General features: G+C 39.9%; 1 protein-coding gene across 2 annotated transcripts in view; it reads left to right on the forward strand.

Annotated features, from left to right (window-relative positions):
• The first annotated feature begins 2,402 nt into the window (after positions 1 to 2,402).
• The window catches only part of ago2 (argonaute RISC catalytic component 2), a 28,353-nt gene continuing 9,238 nt past the window's right edge, over positions 2,403 to 21,517 (forward strand). For both annotated transcript variants that reach the window (XM_034160831.1, XM_034160833.1), the window contains exons 1-13: positions 2,403 to 2,649; positions 9,447 to 9,494; positions 10,984 to 11,170; positions 11,286 to 11,406; positions 11,551 to 11,732; positions 11,848 to 11,984; positions 12,171 to 12,305; positions 13,275 to 13,362; positions 14,097 to 14,244; positions 14,340 to 14,459; positions 18,461 to 18,583; positions 18,683 to 18,816; positions 19,943 to 20,127. In XM_034160831.1, coding sequence (XP_034016722.1) covers positions 2,631 to 2,649; positions 9,447 to 9,494; positions 10,984 to 11,170; positions 11,286 to 11,406; positions 11,551 to 11,732; positions 11,848 to 11,984; positions 12,171 to 12,305; positions 13,275 to 13,362; positions 14,097 to 14,244; positions 14,340 to 14,459; positions 18,461 to 18,583; positions 18,683 to 18,816; positions 19,943 to 20,127 — 1,627 coding nt within the window. In that variant the 5' untranslated portion in view covers positions 2,403 to 2,630. The remainder of the gene's footprint in view (positions 2,650 to 9,446; positions 9,495 to 10,983; positions 11,171 to 11,285; positions 11,407 to 11,550; positions 11,733 to 11,847; positions 11,985 to 12,170; positions 12,306 to 13,274; positions 13,363 to 14,096; positions 14,245 to 14,339; positions 14,460 to 18,460; positions 18,584 to 18,682; positions 18,817 to 19,942; positions 20,128 to 21,517) is intronic.

The raw sequence follows: 21,517 nt of genomic DNA on the forward strand, positions 1-21,517 counted from the left end.
TTTTACCAGTTACAATTCCACTTTCAGTCCCAACATGTAAAACATCTGTTCAATGCATTATCCACTCAAACCCATATTTTTCCACTGCAAGTACTCAGTTTTTCATAATGTACGTGACTTCACTTTGTCTCCGATCCGTCTCTTCCAAATATCTTAAGCTTAGCTCATCGAAAAACCTTCAGTCAAAAGCACTGGTGGGGTTGGGGGGGGGGGGGGGGGGGAAGGGGGGTGTCAACACACTGTCCCCGGGTCAACACATTCAGTAGTAAACACCGCCGCCCAGCGGTCAGATCGAGTTAATGCAAGTCAGACAGTTTTTACAAGAGGTGATAAAGTCAAGAGTGTGAAATTAATTAGAAAATGATTAAGATAATTAAGGCATACGGTATTAAAAACAAGCAAAAGTGGCCTTAGTGGACACCAGGACAACAACAAGGCTTGTCAAGCCACTTGATAGGCCTGTCTGTTTTTATTTTGTGCATGTTAAAAGATGCCAACAAGGCCCAAAACTAAATTTACTGGTTAGGGTTGGAGTTAGTACTAACCCTAACCCTCTGTACAGTGCAAAAACAAACAAACAAACAAAAAAACAAACAAAAACAAAACAAAAAAAGTCTGTGAAATTAACGGTGAAATCCTGAGAATTCACGACATTAAAAAACTGTAAAAAGAAAAACAATGGAGTAATGTTTAATTTACAGCAATAATGTGTAAACTGTGGGATGAAACTGAACTGTGAACTATGTTAATCATATGCCATTGTAGAATTTTTCTTTCTTTTTTTTAATTTAACCTTTATTTAACCAGGTTGGTCCCATTAGAGGTCAAGACCTCTTTTGCAAGCGAGACCTGGACAATTAATTATAAAGTTTCCAATTCACCTAACCTGCATATCTTTTAAATTTACAAATGACTGTAGTTTAAAAACAGAAAAACCATAATACCAAAAAGTGTACAATACAGTTAGATTTTACAGATGAGAATTTTCACAAATACAGTAAACTACTGATAATTAAGTGTTTCAAAAAAAAAAAAAAAAAACAGGTGCTGTGTCTGTTTAAACTACATTTTGAGGATATTAAACATAAGGTGACCGTTTTGCAGAGATTTTATCTTCTAAATAGACAATAAAGTTACAACAGGTTTATGCTGTAAAATTTACATATTTATGTAAAACCATTTACATATTTACTGGAATTTGTACAGAATTCTCCTGGTAACCACAGCTGCCAGAATATTTTTTTTTTACAGTGTACATATCAGAGCCTAAAATTTCAGGATACAAATTAAAAAACATTATAAACTGATAAAGACAAAAGATGTAATAAAACAGTTACAAAAAATAGTAAAATGTAAAAGAAGAAAGAAATTAATGGACAAAGAAAGAAAGAAAGAAAGAAAATGACACAATTTTAAACATTAATAATTAAATGATAGGCCATACATACAGTACCACCCCAAAATAAAATAATAGTCAAAGTTTTAAAAAGGATCTCAAGGTGAACCAATTCAAAATGCTGGGCGTATCAATAAATTCCAAACTGTAAAATGTACATCTGCTCGAACTGATCAAACAAAATGACACATTAACAAGGCTTATGTAATTCTAAATAAATTATAATTATTACAGCAGAGAGGAGTAACAAAATATTGTGTATGATGATAATTGAATTGTGGAGCCTGCATTGAATTGTGTAGTTATTTTCAAATAAGCACTGTGATTTTAAAAAAGAGAGTTTTCCATTTTATGCACTTACTATATTGATTTTTGTGTTTATTTATTTTACTTGTTGCTTATTGTCATTTTGAATCTTTAGGAGGAACACAATGAAAATAAGTTTATTTTATGGTTCATTTGTTGTCCTCGGTAATGATTCATATTTGTACTTTATGTGTATGAATTTTTATCTGATAAATCCAAATACAGTGTTTGTCAAACTTTTCATGATGCTGAAGAATACCTACTGAATATATAACATTCATAAATAAATATAAATAATATATGTTAATTGAATAAATTCAGTCCAATTTTGTTAAGAATACAGATTAATCACATAAAATATTCCATTAGCTGTTTTTTAACTTTTTGAATTTGCGGGCGCGCAGCGTGCGTATGACGTCACTTTCTCGTTCAACTCTGTACTCTACAAGATAGTTTGCCTCCCTTCTCCGCCCCATCATAAACATGAAGTTTGTTGATTTTCACGAGTGAATCTGTTTTATTTAGAAAATTGGTTCACAATAAAATTAAAAGCTACTTTTCCGTATAGAAAAATCAATTCGAAAGTGTTTTACATGGAGATTTGCTGAGAATCTGACTGCTCGACAGCATGTGAGCGGAGTACGAAGTGGGTGAGAGTGAATGCTCTTGCTCCTCCTCCTCCTCCTCGCTCCGTTTTGTGTGTTGGGGGGATGGGGCCGTGCCGAGGATGAGCGACTCTAAATATTTACCGCTTGGCTAACTTAAAAACAAAAAACAAAAAACAAAATAAGGATTAATTTCCGAACTGGAATTTCATTCTTCTTGTACTTAAAAGTACATTCGGTCTACGTATGAGTTTCGGTGGAATTTGGCACAAATAAAGTGGAGTATCCGTACGTCCACGCCGCACACTTCAGAAGTCGACAAAATGTATTCCACTACTGGAGGTAAGTGCTAAAGCTAGCTCAAAGTAGCACACCAAGTTGGAGAATTTTGTACATATATGTAGTTGGCTTAACTAATTAAAGAAATAGAGGGGTATTCCGTTGTAGATCGGGAGTTGTTGTAAAACTCGGCAGACCGTTTATTTAAAGACGTTGGACCGATATTTACCGGAGGCATTAGCGAGCTTAGCTAGTGTTATCATGCTACAACAACAAGCTCGTGTTAGCTTAAGCGCTACCGCTTTCTGTTGGAATTTGTTATCCCCCCGAGTCAACTGAATGAAACTGTACGAGTCAGTTTGCACATTTTTCATAAACGAGAAAGTTTCCGCTATACAGAACCTTATTTCGATTTTAGGACGAATTACCGAGTCCACAGTTAGCGGCCGGCCATGCTATCTAATCTCCTCAGCAGTGCTAGCTGTGGTTAGCTGCCAGCCAGGCCAATTTAGGTTCTGTTTCTTTTCCCCTCTTGATAATGTTCCTAATGCATTCCTTACAAACAATAAAGGTAACTGGGGTTTCGCACATTGTACACGAGGAAATGATGAGATTGCACATTGGCTGCTTATTTGATAGCTTTCTATTGCAAACTACAGAAGTGATGATGATACTACTAGTACTAATACTAATAATGTATAGATAAACTACTTGTGAGAATGGGTTATCTAAGTATAGTTAGACTGTTTATTGAAAATCATTTATCCAGGTTTTCTTACTTGAACATACTTTTTTGTGAATGAAAAATCATCTTTACGCTTATTTATTCTCTTTTGACAGTTATCTGTTATAAATCAATATATATGGCTTAGTAATGTAATACAGTGATAGAACAGTCACCACAGCACACCAGCATATTTTTTGTTTGTATTTTAATTGGAGCAAGAAAGAGCATGTAGCGTGTCATCAGACAGTGGGGATTCTGACCATGAAGGAGATGATCCCTCTTTTGTTCTTGACGAGGAACCAGAGCAGGTGGATCCAACGACGTGCGCACAGATCTCCACAGTGGGTCGGGTTGCGTGCTTCTCTTTGCAGGTTTTCCAGGACTCAGGTGCTAGAGAGCTCCGTCCCAGCGCCGAGTCCTGGAACGCAAAGATGCAGACACACACTGCTCCAGCAGTGGCTCCAAGCACATTTCGTTTAAAGCGAGATCGTTAGCTTCGGTTTTGTTTTGTTCCTTTTTTGTCCCTTTTACGCGCTTGATGCACAGGCTATTCACTGATAAACCTCATTCGTCTACCTTTTCTCAATGGTTTGTGGCTTTTTTTTTTACCTTTCTCTGTTTGTTGAGGAATTACCATATGCAGTGTGACCGGGCCATTAGTAAAACAGACACATCCATGAATAAGAACATATTTTTGTCTAGGGTACAGAACACTATAGTAAGCAGTGGTGGTCGGGAACCTTTCACTTTAGAAACAAGCGCAATAACTGTTTGGCCGCCGTCCCTGCCCAAGGTGCAGACTACTTTATAATGGCAATGACCAATATAGCTATTGAAACCCCTTACTACTATTGGTCATTGTCATTAGACTACTTTGTAAAATGCGACAACAACTTTTAGTGAAGTGACAATTCATAGTTGATCCGTGATCTGTACGGGCTGTCCACCATGATTCAGCACACATATGAACCATGGATTAATTGTAAAGGTGTGATATCTATATTTACTGACTTGTTTCTAAAGTAATAACTGCGTAAATCTTGATGCAGTGTTGCGGTGAAGTGTGTGTGTGTGTGTGTGAAGAAAAGCTGCACTTTCACATGAATGGAGCATGTAAAAACCAGGCAGCTCTCATCATCGAAGGACTGATTTTTTTTTTCTCTCTCTTTCGCATACACACATATATATATATATGTGTGTGTGTGCGTATGTATGCGCACATGCTGCCAGCTTCTGCTTTGTTCGAGGCACATCATGGCTTAAACAAGAAAGTAATTTTTCCAAGTGTGTGCACGGCATTTCTTCTTTCAACTAGCAATAATCACTCATTGATTAAACCTCATAGGCTACTGTTTTGTCTTTGCTGTCAAACATACTAGATCTGTTGTCTGTCTTGTGCTCAGTTTGCTGAGCTGTTACCCTCTCATAAGACAATTTAGACAGCCTCATGGTTTTGAAAAAGAATTTTAAGTTATAATCTCAGGTGCATTTTTTTTGTATTACTTTTTTTTTAATTACTGTTTTATGATCAAGGGTATTTTATTCAGTGCTGTTCATAATAATTTAGTTTGTTCGCCTTTTCTCTTTAAGCTCAGGGTCACCAGAGCAGATCCATGCTGCCCTCACTAGTACTGTTCATGTTGCAATTATTTTATTTAAACAAGGTCACATTGTTTTCATTCAAGAACATGGGCAAAAGGTGCTTGTTTGTTCTTTAAGTTATTTTTTAAAATGGAAAGCAAAAGTTAAAAGTTTTACATTCGACTGTTGAATACCATTTAATTCATGCACCTCCAGATATGAAGTCATAACATGAACTGGGGGGGGGGGGGGGGGGGGGTTAAATGACATGTAAAAATTACAACCACAGATTCTTGGTAATACTGAAAGACAAGATTGTTGTAATTTATAAGTAAGGCACCAGAACAAGTGTGCAACTGTTCATTTTTCATTCCAGTTTCAACTTCCTCCCTGAATGAAACCCCTGGTCATGAAAAAAGTGCAAAAATAATAGAAGTTATGGGTAGTAAGTGCAAAAAATATATGAAAGTGTATACCCATGTGATTGTGCAAACTTTACTTTGTTTTGAAATCACAAAATGTTAAACCATAACTTTTATTTCCTGAGTCCTAATCCTAATTGATTTGTCATTTTCAAGGTTGCTACAATTAGATTTACATCCATCCATTTTCTATTCCCACTTACTTGTCTGCGTTGTTGGGTCTTTGTCTCTCATCTCTCTCTTGACAATAACCCATAGAGAATCTTTGGTGTAGTGTCTAAGTGGCCAATCAAATGCAGTAATACCACCGTAAGCAAACACATTACTAGTAGTGTTGGCACAGTGTGCAGGTGCCAAGTCCTGCTTTAAAAGGAAATTGGCATCTCCATAAATCCTGTCAGCAGATGGAAGTATGAAAGGCTCTAAAATCTCTTGGTAGACAGCTTTGTTGACTTTGGACTTGATAAAACACAGTGGACCAATGCCAGCAGGTGACATGGCACCCCAAATCATCACTGACTGTGGGAACTTCACATAGGACCCCAAGCAACTTGGATCTCCACTCTTCTTCCAGACTCAGGAACCTTGATTTCTAAATGAAATGCAAAATTTGCTTTCATCTGAAAAGAGGGCTTTTGACAAATGGGCAATGGTCCAGTTCTTTTTCGCCTTTGCCCAAGTAAGATGCATCTGATGTTGTCTCTGGTTGGTGTGGATTGACCCAACTAATGCAACACTTGTAGCCCACTTCCTGGACATATCTATGTGAGGTGGCTGTTGATGCTCTGATTCCAGCCTTATTCCACTCTTTGCAAAACTACCCAGATTCTTGAATTGGCTTTGCTTGACAGTCTTCTCAAGGCTGTGGTCATCCCTGTTGCTTGAGCATCTTTTCCTGTCACACTTTTCCCTTCCAGTCAACATTAATCACAAACCAAGCATGAAGTCAAAGAAATTGCCTGTCGTCCTCCGAGACAGGATTGTCTTGAGGCATAAATCAGTGGAAGGGTACAGAAATATTTATGCTGCTTTGAAGATCCCATTGAGCACAGTGGCCTCCATCATCCATAAATGGAAGATGTTCAGATCCATGAGGACACTTTCTAGAGCTGGTTGCCCGTCTAAACTGAGTGATGGAGAACAGCCTTAGTCAGACAGGTGACCAAGAACACGATGGTCACTCTGTCAGAGCTCCAGCATTCCTCTGTGGAGAGAGGAGAACCTTCCAGAACAACAACCATCTATGCAGGGAAGCTGTTAATCAGCCCTGTATGGTAGAGTGGCCAGATGGAAGCTACTCCTTAGTAAAAGGCACATGGCAGCCTGCCTGGAGTTTAAAGGCACCTGAAGGATGCTCAGACCATGAGAAATAAAATTCTCTGGTCATATGAGACAAAGATTGAACTCTTTGGCATGAATGGCAGGCGTTATATTTGGAGGAAACCAGGCACCATCCCTACAGTGAAGCATGGTGGTGACAGCAACTTGCTGTGTGGATGTTTTTCAGCAGCAGGAACTGGGAGACTAGCCAGGATTGAGGGAAAGATGAATTCAGCAATGTACAGAGACATCCTGGATGAAAACCTGCTCTAGAGCACTGTGGACCTCAGACTGGGGTGACAGTTCATCTTTCAGCAGGACAGTGACCCTAAGTACACAGTCAAGATATCAAAGGAGTGGCTTCAGGACAACTCTGTGAATGTCCTTGAGTGGCTCAGCCAGAGCCCAGACCTGCATTCGAATGAACATCTCCGGAGAGATCTGAAAATGGCTGTGCACCGACGCTCCCCATCCAACCTGTTGGAGCTTGAGAGGTGCTGTAAAGAGAAATGGACAGAATTGCCCAAAGATAGGTGCACCAAGCTTGTGGCATCATATTCAAGAAGACTTGAGGCTGTAATTGCTGCCAAAGGTGCATCAACAAAGTGTTGAGCAAAGGATGTGAATACTTAAGTACATTCTTAGTTTTTTATTTTTAATAAACTTGCAAAAAAAAAACCTTTTTATGTTGTCATTATGGGGTGTTGTGAGTAGAATTTTGAGGGGAAAATGAATTAACTCCAGGGTTCTAGCTAGGATAAAGTTTTAGCGTAGTGGTAATGTTGAGGGAGCGAAGCAATGGGGCGGAGGGGTGCGGAAGGGGGGGAGCTTTTGAAAATTTAAGCTAAAAATTGGACATTCTAGGGGTACCCAAAGGGGGAAAGCCAGGTATGACAACCTAAGTCCCTTCATCATGTCCAAAAGGCTGGGGAAGTTTGAGTGGGCAATCTCATTCTGGGTTAGCTAGTACATGGCCCTCAGTGAGGCAGTCGGAGTCTGTGGACATTTTTAAGTCAAGACTTAAAACCTATTTTTATTCTCTTTCTTATGAGTAATTTTTATTTTGTTTTATTCTTTTACTTCTGTTTTTACTTAGGTATTTGAATTTTTTTATTTTTATTTATTTATTTTAATTTTTTTATGTTGAACTGTTCTGTGTGAGGCACCTTGAGATGGCTTTTGTTGTAATTTGGCGCTTTATAAGCTGATTAAATTGAAATTGAACAACATTTTATTGAGGCTTAAAGTAGATAAATATGAAATTGGTTACTGGATCCTTAAACTCTGGACATAATAAACTCTACATGGTGGATCCTTGATCTCTGGATATAAACAGAAATAAAATCTGTTAGTTTTTGTCAAAAGCATTTCCTTTCAGACATTATTATTGGCATGAATGTCTTTCTATATCTGAGCTGAGCTCTACAGCTCGCTGCACTCCACGTCTGGTTCATAAAGAATGCACGACGTCTCATTTTGGGAGGAAAAAACGTTTTAGTCGATTGTAGTTTGTCTGTATTGCAACGTTTGGAAGAGGTGTCATTTTATTTAAAGCGGCAATTCGTTTTGAAGTTATTAATTCAGAGCGGACTCTGTCTCAGCAGAGAGCCGCGCAAGGTTTAGAGCTGTGTGGAACGGAGGACGATTCTCGTTTGTTAACTTCAACAAGACATGAGTCCTAGTTAGCGACTTTAATACACACAAAAATGACTTATATTTTAATGGCTTTGAGAGGGGTTAAGAAGCGGACTTACCGCTTCTGAAGAGCAGCGAATCAAAGAGCCACGAGCCATTGAATCGAAGCATTGCTTCATTCACGCTTCAAACTGGAGTCGCGCTGCAGAAATGGTTGATTACACGGTCCAAAATAAGCGTAACGGTCCAAAATTATATTGTAACGCAAGTTTGCGCTAGCTAGAACCCTGAACTCTATTTTGGAATAAGGCTGAAACATAACAAAATGTGGAAAAATGAAGCAATGTGAATAGTTTCTGAATGTACTGTACATTTATTCAGCAATTTGTGAACGGCTAGCTTTTTCAGCAGTGACCTTCCTGGTGGAGGGTGTGAATGAGTGTCTTCTGGACAACTGTCAAGTCGACAGTCCCCATGATTGTGGTTGTGTGAACTGAACAAGTGTGACAGACTCACGGTCTTTATATTGCATAGAGTTGCGGAGACTTGAAATGAAATGTTACAATATTTTCAGATGTTTTTTGTGTGTTGTGGAGCTGTTCATAATTACTGAAAAAATGCTTGAAACATTTTTGTTTGATGTAATTAGTCTAGAATGTATAAAATGTTCACTTTCTGAAATAAGTGACCAAAAATATTGCATCTTTTCATGATATTTCCATTTTTTGAGAGGCACCTGTAAAGTCTGTTCCAAAGCTGGATGCACACAGCGTCCTTCCAAAAATGACAGCCAGTTTCTGGAGCACAAAATCATCCAAGTTTGTTCACCTTGTGATACCTTGTCATATGGTGCAGAATACATGTATGTTAAGGACGGATCGCTGTGAAAAGATTGGAAAAACCCACCTTTGATTGCTGGTGCATTCCAGAAGTCATATTGCATAATGAAATAAATTGAGAACATTTTTGTTTTATAAGCATAGAAAAATTACAATGTTTTGTCTTTTGCCAATTAAAACATAAAACATTTGCTTATTTTACGTTGTACGATAATAGGTTATTGACCAGGTCAACATAAATGGAGTTTTTTTAACAAATGCCTTTTGTAATTATAGTATGCATAAGATCAACTGGATTTTTGAGTCTCCTTAACATGAAATTTTTGCCCTCTGTAGCTGCTGAGATGCTTGAAGTACCTCGTTCCCCTGAGTTAATAAGCTCTGGTAAGCTGCTACTCCTATTTAGCATTTTAAAAACAAAATCAACCCTCAGGGTTGGTGCCAGTGAACTTGGCAACATTATACTTTTTGTGTATGGGGTTTTTAACATCCTTTGGGCATCACCTGACCTGATGTCAAGCACAGTGAGTTTAACCATCTTGCTGAAAAATAGAATTGCCTGGGAAATGATTCTGATACAATTGAGTTTCTACAAAGAATACATTAAGGTAGTAGATGGCCAGCTTCCTCTAACTGCATTTCATTTTTAGCTTGAATAGCATTGTACCTTTATGCACTGAAGGCCATTCAGTAGTCTTCACTGTATTTTGTTAGGTTTCATCTGTGTTATTCTGTTTGAATGAACAGTGCTGCAGCTTATTGATAAGGTGTCCTTAGTATGTTCCATGACACTCACTGTACCATCTGAATTAGAAGATATGGGCCTTCTTGGGTCAATGTGTCTGCCAAAGATGAAACTAAGTCATCTTTACTAGCAGAGGAAAAAGTAGTTTTACATGCACATAAACCCTATTTTACAGTATAAGAAAAAAGCAGATACTCTTTTAAAGCTCAAGTGTTTAACTTGCTAACTTGGCTAGCTTTTTGGTAGCTGGAATTTGTATTTCCCATGCCTCATTGTAGCAAAGTATGACACTAACATGTTCAGTTGGTGCTAGAAGACATTAATTTGGCCCGTGTCATGCTTGTCTGTAAACTCAAATAGCAGTCAGTAAGTAAACTATGGAATGTTCTTTATATGGCTAAGTAAACTTTCAGAATCACCAAAGGATCCATATTGATGTCTTGCTGAAAATGAGATTTGTCTTTTTGATTTGATGGGATTTTCAGATGGTGAAAAAATTGTTCATTTGCTTCAAGTCGGTTTTGTTTTGGCTTGCGTCTGTATAATTTTGGATGTCATCGGCCTTTTTTTAGCTAATAATTTCTCGACGTTATGTGTCAAGTAGGTTGTGTTTCAGTTTGACGTTTCAGTTTTTACAGGACAATCATTAGGCTGGCATTAGGAATTTGACAAGTCCTGAATTACATGGCTGAGCAGGTTCTGCAGAGCTGGTTTGGAAATATCAAGCAAAATGAGGCATGTAGAGATCAGTTTTGCAAATTTACTGTCACAGTTGAGAAGTTTTTTTATCCCCATTTTTAAACAAGCACAAAACACAACATTCACACTTCCTATCACTCAACTGACTGCATTGTGTTAGTTTGACTAGCAGCTAATTTAGTTTTTAATGTATTCTGATGCTCTGAATAACCCCATTTATACTCATAATAAGTAATAACTTAAAAATCAAAGGAATTGTAAACAAGGAAGGCATTATTTTGCTGCTAAATACAGTTGGGAAAATTAAGTGCTTTATTTTCTGTTTGTAATTATGACTCTACAGTCAAGCACTGATGTGAAAATACCGGTAATTTTTGTGCTCAAACTACAGATGGGCTATTTCACTTTGTCTCTTTGCTTCTTTCTCAGATGCCCCGTCTTCCCCAGTCCCAGTGACAGAATATGTATTCAAGCCACCACCACGGCCGGACTTTGGCACCATGGGCAGGACAATCAAGCTCCAAGCAAACTTCTTTGAGATGGAAATCCCCAAACTCGAAGTCTACCATTATGACATTGACATCAAGCCTGAGAAATGCCCAAGGAGGGTTAATCGGTATACAGCTGTTTATGTCACACGCTACATCACATCTGTTTACATTTGGAAAATGTTGGCCTTTTGGACAAAGGTGTTCTAAGTATTATGAACATTTCTCTGTTTTGTTTGTCAGTGAAATTGTGGAGCATATGGTGCAGCACTTTAAAACACAGATCTTTGGTGATCGAAAGCCAGTGTATGACGGCAGGAAGAATCTCTACACAGCCATGCCCTTACCCATAGGTCGAGACAAAGTATGTATTTTCAGAACAACAATCAACAGTACAGTCTCACTTTCAGAAAATTAGTTTGAACTATTCTCAAGCATCGAAAAGCGCTGAATTTTTTGAAAATAACTTCTTCCTATCTGGTTCTTGCTCTGGCTTTTTGTTGCCCAGGTGGAGCTTGAAGTGACTATTCCCGGTGAAGGCAAAGACAGAAGCTTTAAAGTGTCCATCAAATGGGTGTCCTGTGTTAGTCTACAAGCCCTCCACGAGGCCCTATCGGGACGGCTGCCCTGTGTCCCCTTTGAGACTATCCAAGCTTTGGATGTGGTTATGAGACATTTGCCCTCTATGAGGTGGGTATTTGTGTAGTTTCCAGTACCTCACTGGTAAGGATAGTTGTTACACAGCAAATCTTAAAACTGTTCAGCAGGTTTAGTGAGTCGTCATCTTCTGCTGTTTGCTTCACAGGTATACCCCAGTGGGCCGTTCTTTCTTCACTCCCTCAGAGGGATGTTCAAACCCTCTTGGTGGTGGTAGAGAGGTGTGGTTTGGCTTTCACCAGTCTGTCAGACCTTCCCTTTGGAAAATGATGCTCAATATTGATGGTAGGTTCCACTTTATTTGTGCTCTGCGATGTTAACTTACAAAGTCTCTGGAAGAAAAAAAATAAATATAAAATTTAACAGAATAAAAAAAGATATGAACAAAGTGTAAGTTAAAAAAACAAGTACATGGTAGCAAAAAATATATCTAAAGAGACTGTAAAAACACTTTGCTTGTTTCTTTCGTAGTTTCTGCCACTGCGTTCTACAAAGCCCAGCCTGTAATTGAGTTCATGTGTGAAGTCTTGGATTTTAAAAGCATTGAAGAGCAACAGAAGCCTTTAACAGACTCCCAACGAGTGAAATTTACCAAGGAAATAAAAGGTAAACTACAGGGTACGAACCATAAAGCTATTACTATAATGTATTGTGAAAAAATTTATATCTGTAAAATAAGCTATTGACATTTGTGGACACATCTTACAGCCTGTTACACAGCAGAAATAAAAATGAAGACAGTGTTTGCATGCATATCAAAGTGCAGGAATGTTTTCTACTACAAACATGTCTGAGCTACCAGTGGTGTCGACAGTCCTAGAAACCAGGTGTTTGATCCGGTTAGGGGCACGAAAGAAACTGAAAGTGACCTCAGTTCATTCTCTACTTATCGCAGGATGGCAAAGTCAAGAAATGGATGCACTATTGTGTGACCAGAGATAAGCAAATACTTTGCCACATTGAAGTCAACGTCGGGCAACCTGCGAGTGGGAAAGACACGCACCTTTCATTCTGATAAAATGCAATGCAGGAAAAGTCAAAGGTTTAACTAATAAAGATTTTGATTTCATTAGGTTTCAGTCGTTGAGTACTTTTTAATCTGGCAACATTTATTAAATTATAAATATTGATCAGTGCGCAGCGCGGTGGCCAAGTTTTCAGAACACTTGCTTTTATAACTGAAGGTTCCTGGTTCAAGACCACCCATGCCTGTTCTCCAGGTAATGTGGAGTTGCATTTGGTGTCAATCCTATGTCAAATCAGCATGAAAATCCATATCAGATCTGCTGTGGCAACACCGAATGGAAAGGGAGAAGCAAAAAGAGCTTAACTATAAATATTGATCAGTATGAAGAAAAATGGTGCAATATTTGCCCTGTTGTCCAGCCCTATCACCACTGTGGGAATGTTGGTACACAGTACCTTCACCAACTGACTGAGGATGGATTTTGATTTGGAATCAGTGGGTCTTTTTGATAGATGCTTGAGCAGTGTTTAGGCTTCTGTTTTTGTTTTGTTTTTTCTCTTTATGTGCATGTTGGCACTTCTGACATTCTTAATTCTTTCTTTCTCCAGGTCTGAAGGTGGAGATCACCCACTGTGGGCAGATGAAAAGGAAGTACAGAGTGTGCAATGTAACCAGAAGACCAGCTAGTCACCAAACGTAGGAATGCTCCACTTTCTGCTTTGTTCTACTTTCTTCATTGTTGTTCTGATGCTGAAAAGTCACCCAGACTGTCTACTCCAGCTACAAAAATGTTGAAACACAGCTAAAGTTAGCTGTTATTTCACAGTGTCAGTAAATAACACTGTCTGGTGTTGAGTAGGGGTCAACTGATAAGGATTTTAAGGGTCGATACGATTATCGAAAACCTTTGGAGGCCAATACCGATATTTAAGGCTGATGTTTGTGTGCAGTAAAAGGTGTCCAAATTTAGTATAACACTCTCTCCTCTCCTCTCACACTCTGAGCTGCTGTTACACAGCACTTTGGCCTCACTGAATGCTAAATTTGCTGATTGGCCATGTCTTTTTAAAATATGTAGTTGTGAAGATGGAACTTTGTGACCAGTGACCCGCTACATGCAGCACTGCAAAAATAAACTATCATATCGGCGTGTCGGCCTGTATAAATGGCCGATACCAATATCTGCAAAAATATTGAATATCTGTGCCCATAATCGGCCTGACCAATAATCAGTCGACCCCTAGTGTGGAGATGATTCCAAGGTACAAGGCGAGAAACAATGTTAATTTGCTTAAACAGGTCTGTATTTTTGCAGCTTCCGAACTGCAATTTTTGTCCTCTTAGAAGAGGAGTTTTAAGTGCAAGAAACCCTGTTGCTCATGTTTTTCTCATATTGTTTTTTTTTTTTCCTGCCTTGTTTTTGATCTCAGGTTCCCCTTGCAGCAGGAGAATGGACAAACCATTGAATGCACAGTAGCACAATATTTCAAAGACAAGTACAAGCTGCTTCTGCGATATCCCCACCTCCCATGTCTACAGGTGGGACAGGAGCAGAAGCATACATACTTACCTTTAGAGGTAAGTAGTCATCAACCTGTTGGCCCCCCCCCCCCTTCAATGACCACATTCAAAGCTGATGTGTTTTGAGAAACTGTTGCTTGCTGTGTGTCTAGGTGTGTAACATCGTGGCAGGCCAGCGCTGCATCAAGAAGCTGACGGACAATCAGACCTCTACCATGATTCGTGCCACAGCTCGCTCAGCACCTGACCGTCAGGATGAGATTAGTAAACTGGTGAGTAGTTTGGTGACTAGTACACAACACGTGGTTGTACCCACAGACTGCCTGAAAGGCTTCAATGTGTTCTAAATAGAGAGGTTTGTGGGGTTCAAACCTATATTTTGTCCAGTAAAGTTTAGATAGTCATGGTGCATTTGATTGATCAGGTCAACTCTGGGAGCATTCACATGTATTGACTGCATTATGGAACTGTTCTGGGTCTTGGTTGGCAACCACCCAGGCAGATAACTGGTCTGTTAATGATGTGTAAATCACTTCCTGCATGTGTGTGAGGTTTTTGTGTTCAGTGTATTTGAGGACAAGAAAAGGCGCCACCCTGCGTCATCGTTTGGAAAAAGCACTGCACATAGTCTTGTTTTAAAAGAGTACACGGTCACATTAACTATCGATCTCTCTTTGTGGTCAAATGGAGCTCGGCACTCCAGAACAAGCAAGCTGAGTATACAGTGCTGCCTTGGCTGTGACTCTTCAGAGTCACAGTTTGGGAGCTTCATGTCTGTTGGGTTTTTCAGTAAAGATGCGACTTTTAAGATTATTTTTAACTTGTGATATCTCCAGCAGCCCCTCTTATCAGTGTTGGCTTGCTCTGTCCCTGTGTGATGCTGTTAGCACATGCAGACAGCAGTTAAGAGTCAGCATTCTGTGGTAAACTACACAGACAAATAAAATAGTAGTTTTTTTCCCTCTGGACATTTATAACTTACCCAGGGCTTGAAGTTCATTTCTCAATATGGTGGGGAATTCCCCCCTTAAATGCTTCACATAGGAGGGGTTTATACACTGTTGGGGTGATAATACTCATGAGCTTAACTGCAGGACTTATCCCGTCCTGTTTTTACCTCAGATGGCATTTTGCTGCATTGCTTCAAGTTAAAGGAGAACTCTGGCATTTTCCAACCTTTTTAGATGTTTCAGGAGTCATCGTGACAGTCCGGGGGTGGGGGGGATTTTAATCTGTACAGTATTTAGTTTGAATGATAACAATTCAAGCATAATTTTGAATGCGCACACACACATGCACAAGATTGTTGATAGTTTCTTTGAAAAAGAAAATTTCATGCTGGTAGGTGAGCTAATTATTATTGATTGCAGGACATGCATGTGTGCAGTATACTGTGCACAGGAGTTCTGCTCCTTCAGAGCAATAATAGTCAATGTATATATTTCAATGTCACTGTCACAGGTTCAACATTAGTCAAGAAAGTCAAACAAACAAGCAAAACAAACCAAAAAAACATTGATATTGATTATTGTGGGTCCTAGGCCTGAAACAATTAATCGAGTAACTCGAATAATTCGATTACAAAAAATGTTCAAGACAAATTCTGTGCCTCGAAGCTTCGTTTAATGTTGTAGTACATATGCCAGGCCTGTGTGTGGTGCTGCAACGGCCGCAGGGAAAAACAAAACAGAAGAAGACTGGAGCATAACAGCTAATCAAATAGCAACAATAGCTACTGCTTTCCAACATGACACAGAGAGTAAAATAAAGCCTTTTAAGAGAAAGATGGTCTACGCTGATCATCTGAAATAGACTTATTGTGCATTTAAAGCAAAGCAGTGTGTTTGTGTATTTTTAAAAAACACATGTACCCGGTGGCCAGCTGCTGTCTCTCTCTACCCAATGTGAGGGGCTCTCAGACCAGGCGAGTCACAGCTTTGTCCCCAGCTACAGTGACAAACAGCAGAAGTCCACTCTTTCTGCTGTGTTTCCCTCAGGCTCACACTGTTTGACTTTTTAATTTTTGCTTTTTTGGAAACACACAACACTTCACAAACATGGTAACTTAAATAAAATAATAATTAAAAAAAAACTGACTGAGGCTTGCATGTTCATCCTCCAGCTGAAATACATCTGCTGAATTGCAGAGAAAGAGGGATAAAAAAAAAAATCAGGGACCAGTCCATCAACCTTTATTAAAAAAAAAAAAAAAAAAAAAACACCTTAAAAATGGTTGCATTTTACAAGTTGGAGAAAAAACAGAAAGCAACATCCATCGCCATTTCAGCAAAATGCCAACACTTTAGCGCAGTGACATTGTGCCATTGCTTAGGGAGAGCCCTGGACTATTGATGTTTAAAAATGCAGAAGTACTTTTTATCCGATTACTCGATTAATCACCAGAATAATCGATAGAATACTCGATTAGTAAAATAATCAATAGCTGCAGCCCTAGTGGGTCCCCATTTTCAGAGCATAGTTCACCCTTTGCACTGGTTGTTGCCTTATTTTGATAATAAGCATAAGCTGTCTGTAGAAATGGGTCTGTGTATGCATGCTGAAATAGCATCAACATGTAGGCAGCATGACTCATTCTTGAGAAGTAAAGGTTAAGATGTTTGTGGTACACAGTGCATCTGTAAAGTATTTACAGCACTTCACTTTTTCCACATTTTATGTTATAGCCTTATTCCAGAGTGGAGTAAATTCATTTTTCCCTCAAAATTCTACTCACAACACCCATAATGACAACATGAAATAATCTCCCCCTCCCCCTGCAAATTTATTAAAAATAAAAAACTAAGAAATCACATGTATCAAGGAAGCACATTCATAAGTATTCACACCCTTTGCTCAGTACTTTGTTGATACATCTTTGGCAGCAATTACAGCTATAGATCTTCTTGAATATAATGCCACAAGCTTGGTGCACCTATGTTTGGGCAGCTTTTCCCATTCCTCTTTGCAGCACCTCTCAAGTTCCATCAGGTTGGATGAGCATTCTGGGCTCTTGCTGGGCCACTCAAAGACATTTGAAGCCACTCCTTTGATATCTTGGCTGTATGCTTAGGGTTATTGTCCTGCTGAAAGATGAACCGTCACCCCAGTCTGAGGTCGTCAGGTTCTTGGTCATCTCCCTGACTGAGGCCGGGTTCACACGGTATGATAATTAGGCCGATATCGGACCCGATCTTCCCCTTCCGACAATCTTAAGGACGCCCCGACAATCGTGATGACGCTAAACATAGTCTTATCAGATATTCCTGCCGTGTGTGGTGTGTTAAGAGTGCTCTGATCTGCTCGGAAGGACGTCAGGAGTGCTTTTCTTTTTGTATCATTTTTTTCCCTTCTGTTTTAAATAGTCCACAAAGTATCTCAGTTTGTTTACTCTGAGGTCACGTTTAATCTCGAGAGATTTTGCGAGATGTCCTGTCTGAGCTGGAAATGTTCGTGTGTGAAATCTGTTCGTGTGTGGTGGTGTTGTCCTTACCGTGTGGCTGAACACCACACACTGTACGACCAAACCTGTTAGTTCTATGATTTTTTTTTTTTTACTTCACGTGTGTGGTCTCTCAGGTTTTGGAAACCTAAAGATAATTTTAAAATCCTGTCGTGTGAACCAGGCTTAAGGCCCTTCTGCCCCGATTGCTCAGTTTAGATGGGTGTCCAGCTCTTGGAAGAGTCCTGGTGGATCTGAACCTCTTCCATTTACGGATGATGGAGGCCACTGTGCTCATTGGGACCTTCAAAGCAACAGAAATGTTTCTGTACCCTTCCCCAGTTTTGTGGCGCAAAACAATCCTGTCTTGGATGTCTACAGACAATTTCTTCATGTTTGTGCTCTGACAAGTACTGTCAACTGTGGGACCTTATATGTAGACAAGTGTGTGCTTTTCCAAATCATGTCCAATCAACTGAATTTACCCCAGGTGGACTCAGTTAAGCTATAGAAACATCTCAAGAATGATCAGTGGAAAAAGGATGCGCCTGAGCTCAATTTTGAGCTTCATGGCAAAGGGTGTGAATCCTTATGTACATTTGATTTCTTTTTAATAAATTTGCAGAAATCTCCCTTTTTCATGTTGTCATTATGGGGTATTGATTGTAGAATTTTGAGGTAAAAATGAATTTCAGGCTGTAACATAAACTGGAAAAACTGAAGCGCTGTGAATACTTCGCATGCTTGTATATATAATGAATTATTCATTTGTTTGTTTTTTGGTTGCTTGTAGTTGTAGAAATGGACATAGTTGTACTGTTGTCTCCCCCACAGATGAGAAGTGCCAACTTCAACACTGACCCCTACGTGCGTGAGTTTGGAGTGATGGTGAGGGATGAGATGACAGAAGTGAACGGCCGCGTCCTGCAGGCGCCTTCCATTCTGTATGGGGGCAGGGTATGTTCTAAAGCACTTAAGCTTTATGTTGATCAAAGTAACTTCATATAACAAATAACAGCCACCATTAAAGCTAGTGACTGCCTTTATAATTTGCAGAACAAAGCAATAGCCACACCCATTCAGGGAGTTTGGGACATGAGGAACAAGCAATTCCACACAGGGATTGAGATCAAGGTTTGGGCCATTGCCTGCTTTGCCCCACAGAGACAGTGCACTGAACTGCTCCTAAAGTAAGTGATGTACAGAGTACATTGCATTTTATGGAAATATTTCTGGTTGTTGTGTACTCTCTTTGCACAGATGATGTTTGAAGAATGTCAGCATGAGCCTAATTTTCAGATTTAAAAAATCTGACAGAGCTAAAGCATTTGCACCGCTGGTGCCACCCCCCATTTCATGTGTCAGACTTTAAGTTTGACTTTTGTTATAAAGGAAGTGTACTCTACGGTGCACAAGCCTGTTGCTGCTCATATTTGAGGTTTCATGCAAGGATAATACATGTGAGACTTATGCCATGTCCTCATTTTAATCAATAGGCATCCTGCGTGTCACAGTTTGAAACTTGGTCCACACCTTGGCAAACCTTAGAAGGTCTGGTTGGGGGGGTGGGGGTGGGAGGTTGTCTATAATGAACCAGGGTGTTCCGTCACTGTGAATGCATGTTGTGATCACGGGACCTGTCAGTCCATCTTTTTGCTGACCAAAACTTGAAGTCAGTGGATAATTTTCTGCAACAATAGGGGTCCAATAGCAGGCTCCCATTAGCCGGTGCATGCCATGGCAACCAACCAGAGCGTGGCATGTCGCAGTGCTGTGTGCTCTGAAGCACTGGCAGCCTAGCAGGTGCCAAGGGGGCATTTCGGACCTCACTGTGCTTGCTCACACCTCTTTCTTGTGTTCTAGATAACATCCAGGTGCCGTGGCCCCATTTTAGCTATGGTGTGATTTTCAAGATGTTCAAAAAAATGTTTTTGTCTTTTGCAAGCCTGGACATGCATTGGTAATCCCTTGCATTTTTTGGGGGGGGGGTCCATAATGTTATCACACATACCTTGTCAGTACCAATAACTTTTTCCAGAAGTGCCAAGATTCTGCTGGGGTGCTATGCTACAGTTGTTTATACCCACGTCATGTGGTACAAGGCCAACATTTGTTTTCCTCAACCCGTCTGTACGATTATGTTGGTGGGCAACCTTGTTCTTTGTATAGCAGTTTGTCACAGTTATCGATTGTCCTGGGATGCAGATCCATTATGTTCTTTTATCTAGTGTTGAAATATTAGTTTTACTTGAGTCATCTGTATGACAGTCAAGAACTACAATGAACTCTGACAAAATAAGTTCTTACCTGTTTTAGAGCATTCACAGATCAGCTGAGGAAGATCTCACGGGATGCGGGGATGCCCATCCAGGGTCAACCCTGCTTTTGTAAATATGCACAGGGAGCTGACAGTGTGGAGCCCATGTTCAGGCACCTCAAGTACACCTACCAAGGCCTCCAGCTGGTTGTAGTCATCCTGCCAGGGAAGACACCTGTCTATGGTGAGACAAATTTGTACAGTTTTAATAATATTTATTCCATTCTTTTATATTTTGGCATGCTACAAGATGCATTATTTTGCTACACAGTACAGAGGCAACCATATCTGTATTCCAGACAGAGCTTTATTTTTTTATGTAACATTTGGTCAACTAAAAGTATGAGTAACCCTCTTCACTTTCAAAATACCGGGTCTGATCCAGTGTTTTGCAAACAGCATATTGCTACCATGACAGATTAAGCTTTGCCATCTCTAACGACTAAGGAGTTTATTGAACTTGGAGGTCAAAGCACAGCGTAGCTGCAGCGCAGTGACATGCGTGATCTGTGCATGAGAATTGGACATGGCCATGTCCTCTCACTGGCGATCTGTCCATGAGCAGGAGTTAATGGACTTCATTTAACTTGCCACAATCTTGAGAGAACTGGAGGAGGTGAAAGCAAAGCAGAGCTGCATCTGGCATTCGGGTGCTTGAGCCGTCCCTGAGAGGTGAACAGTGGACGTGGACATGTCCGTCTGAACATGGAAGCTTGGCTCGCCGCCTCTTCTGTGGTTTGAAGCTTCGCTGCCAGCAAAGTCCCGCGGGATTAATAAAATCTATCAATCCAGATATGTACCGATAAAAGGATTTTTCGTAGAATTGCGGTGGCATGATGTACAGTAGCGCAGTGTTGTGTAGATTTACACACAGTAGAGTAGCCGAAAATAGTTAAACAGGTTTAATTTTTTGCGTCTGCCTCACGTAGCCCTCAGCATACTGCTGCGTTGGGAGAGCATAAACTCAGTGTAGAGCTGCATAGATCAGCGTAGTCGGTATGTCACAATATGTGACTCTATGTTGGCCCCAGTGTGAAAGGGGCTTAAGGGCTAATTGGTAAATATGGTCATTTTGCTTGATATTGACATCTCTTTATGACTGTTAGGGCTACGCGATATTAAGGGGGGGAAAATGACTGCGATATTTCATTTTCTGTGATACATATTGCAATTTGAAAACAATCAGGAATTTTATCCAGATGACTTGACTATCTCTATTAGGAAACAATAATTTCAGAAGAATTAGGGTGATTTTGGAGGGAATGTGTCGTCATAGAAAATAAAATAATACGCTGGAAAATTAGTAAGGACCCAGCTGAGGTGGTTTGGGCATCTGGTGAGTATGCCCCCTGGTTGTCTCACGGTGGAGATCTTCCAGGCACACCCAACTGGGAGGAGGCCCTGAGGAATATCCAGGACATGCTGGAGGGATTACATTTCCCAGATGACTTGGGAACACCTAGGGATTCCCCCAGCAGGAGTTAAAGGCCCTACCCAGAATTGTGTGGATAAGATCTTTCACCTGAAGTGGCACACAGCATAAATGCAAGTGCATTACTAGTTTCCACTTGATG

Source organism: Thalassophryne amazonica, chromosome 20 (assembly GCF_902500255.1).
Source record: "Thalassophryne amazonica chromosome 20, fThaAma1.1, whole genome shotgun sequence".
In the NCBI taxonomy this organism is placed as follows: Eukaryota; Metazoa; Chordata; class Actinopteri; order Batrachoidiformes; family Batrachoididae; genus Thalassophryne; species Thalassophryne amazonica.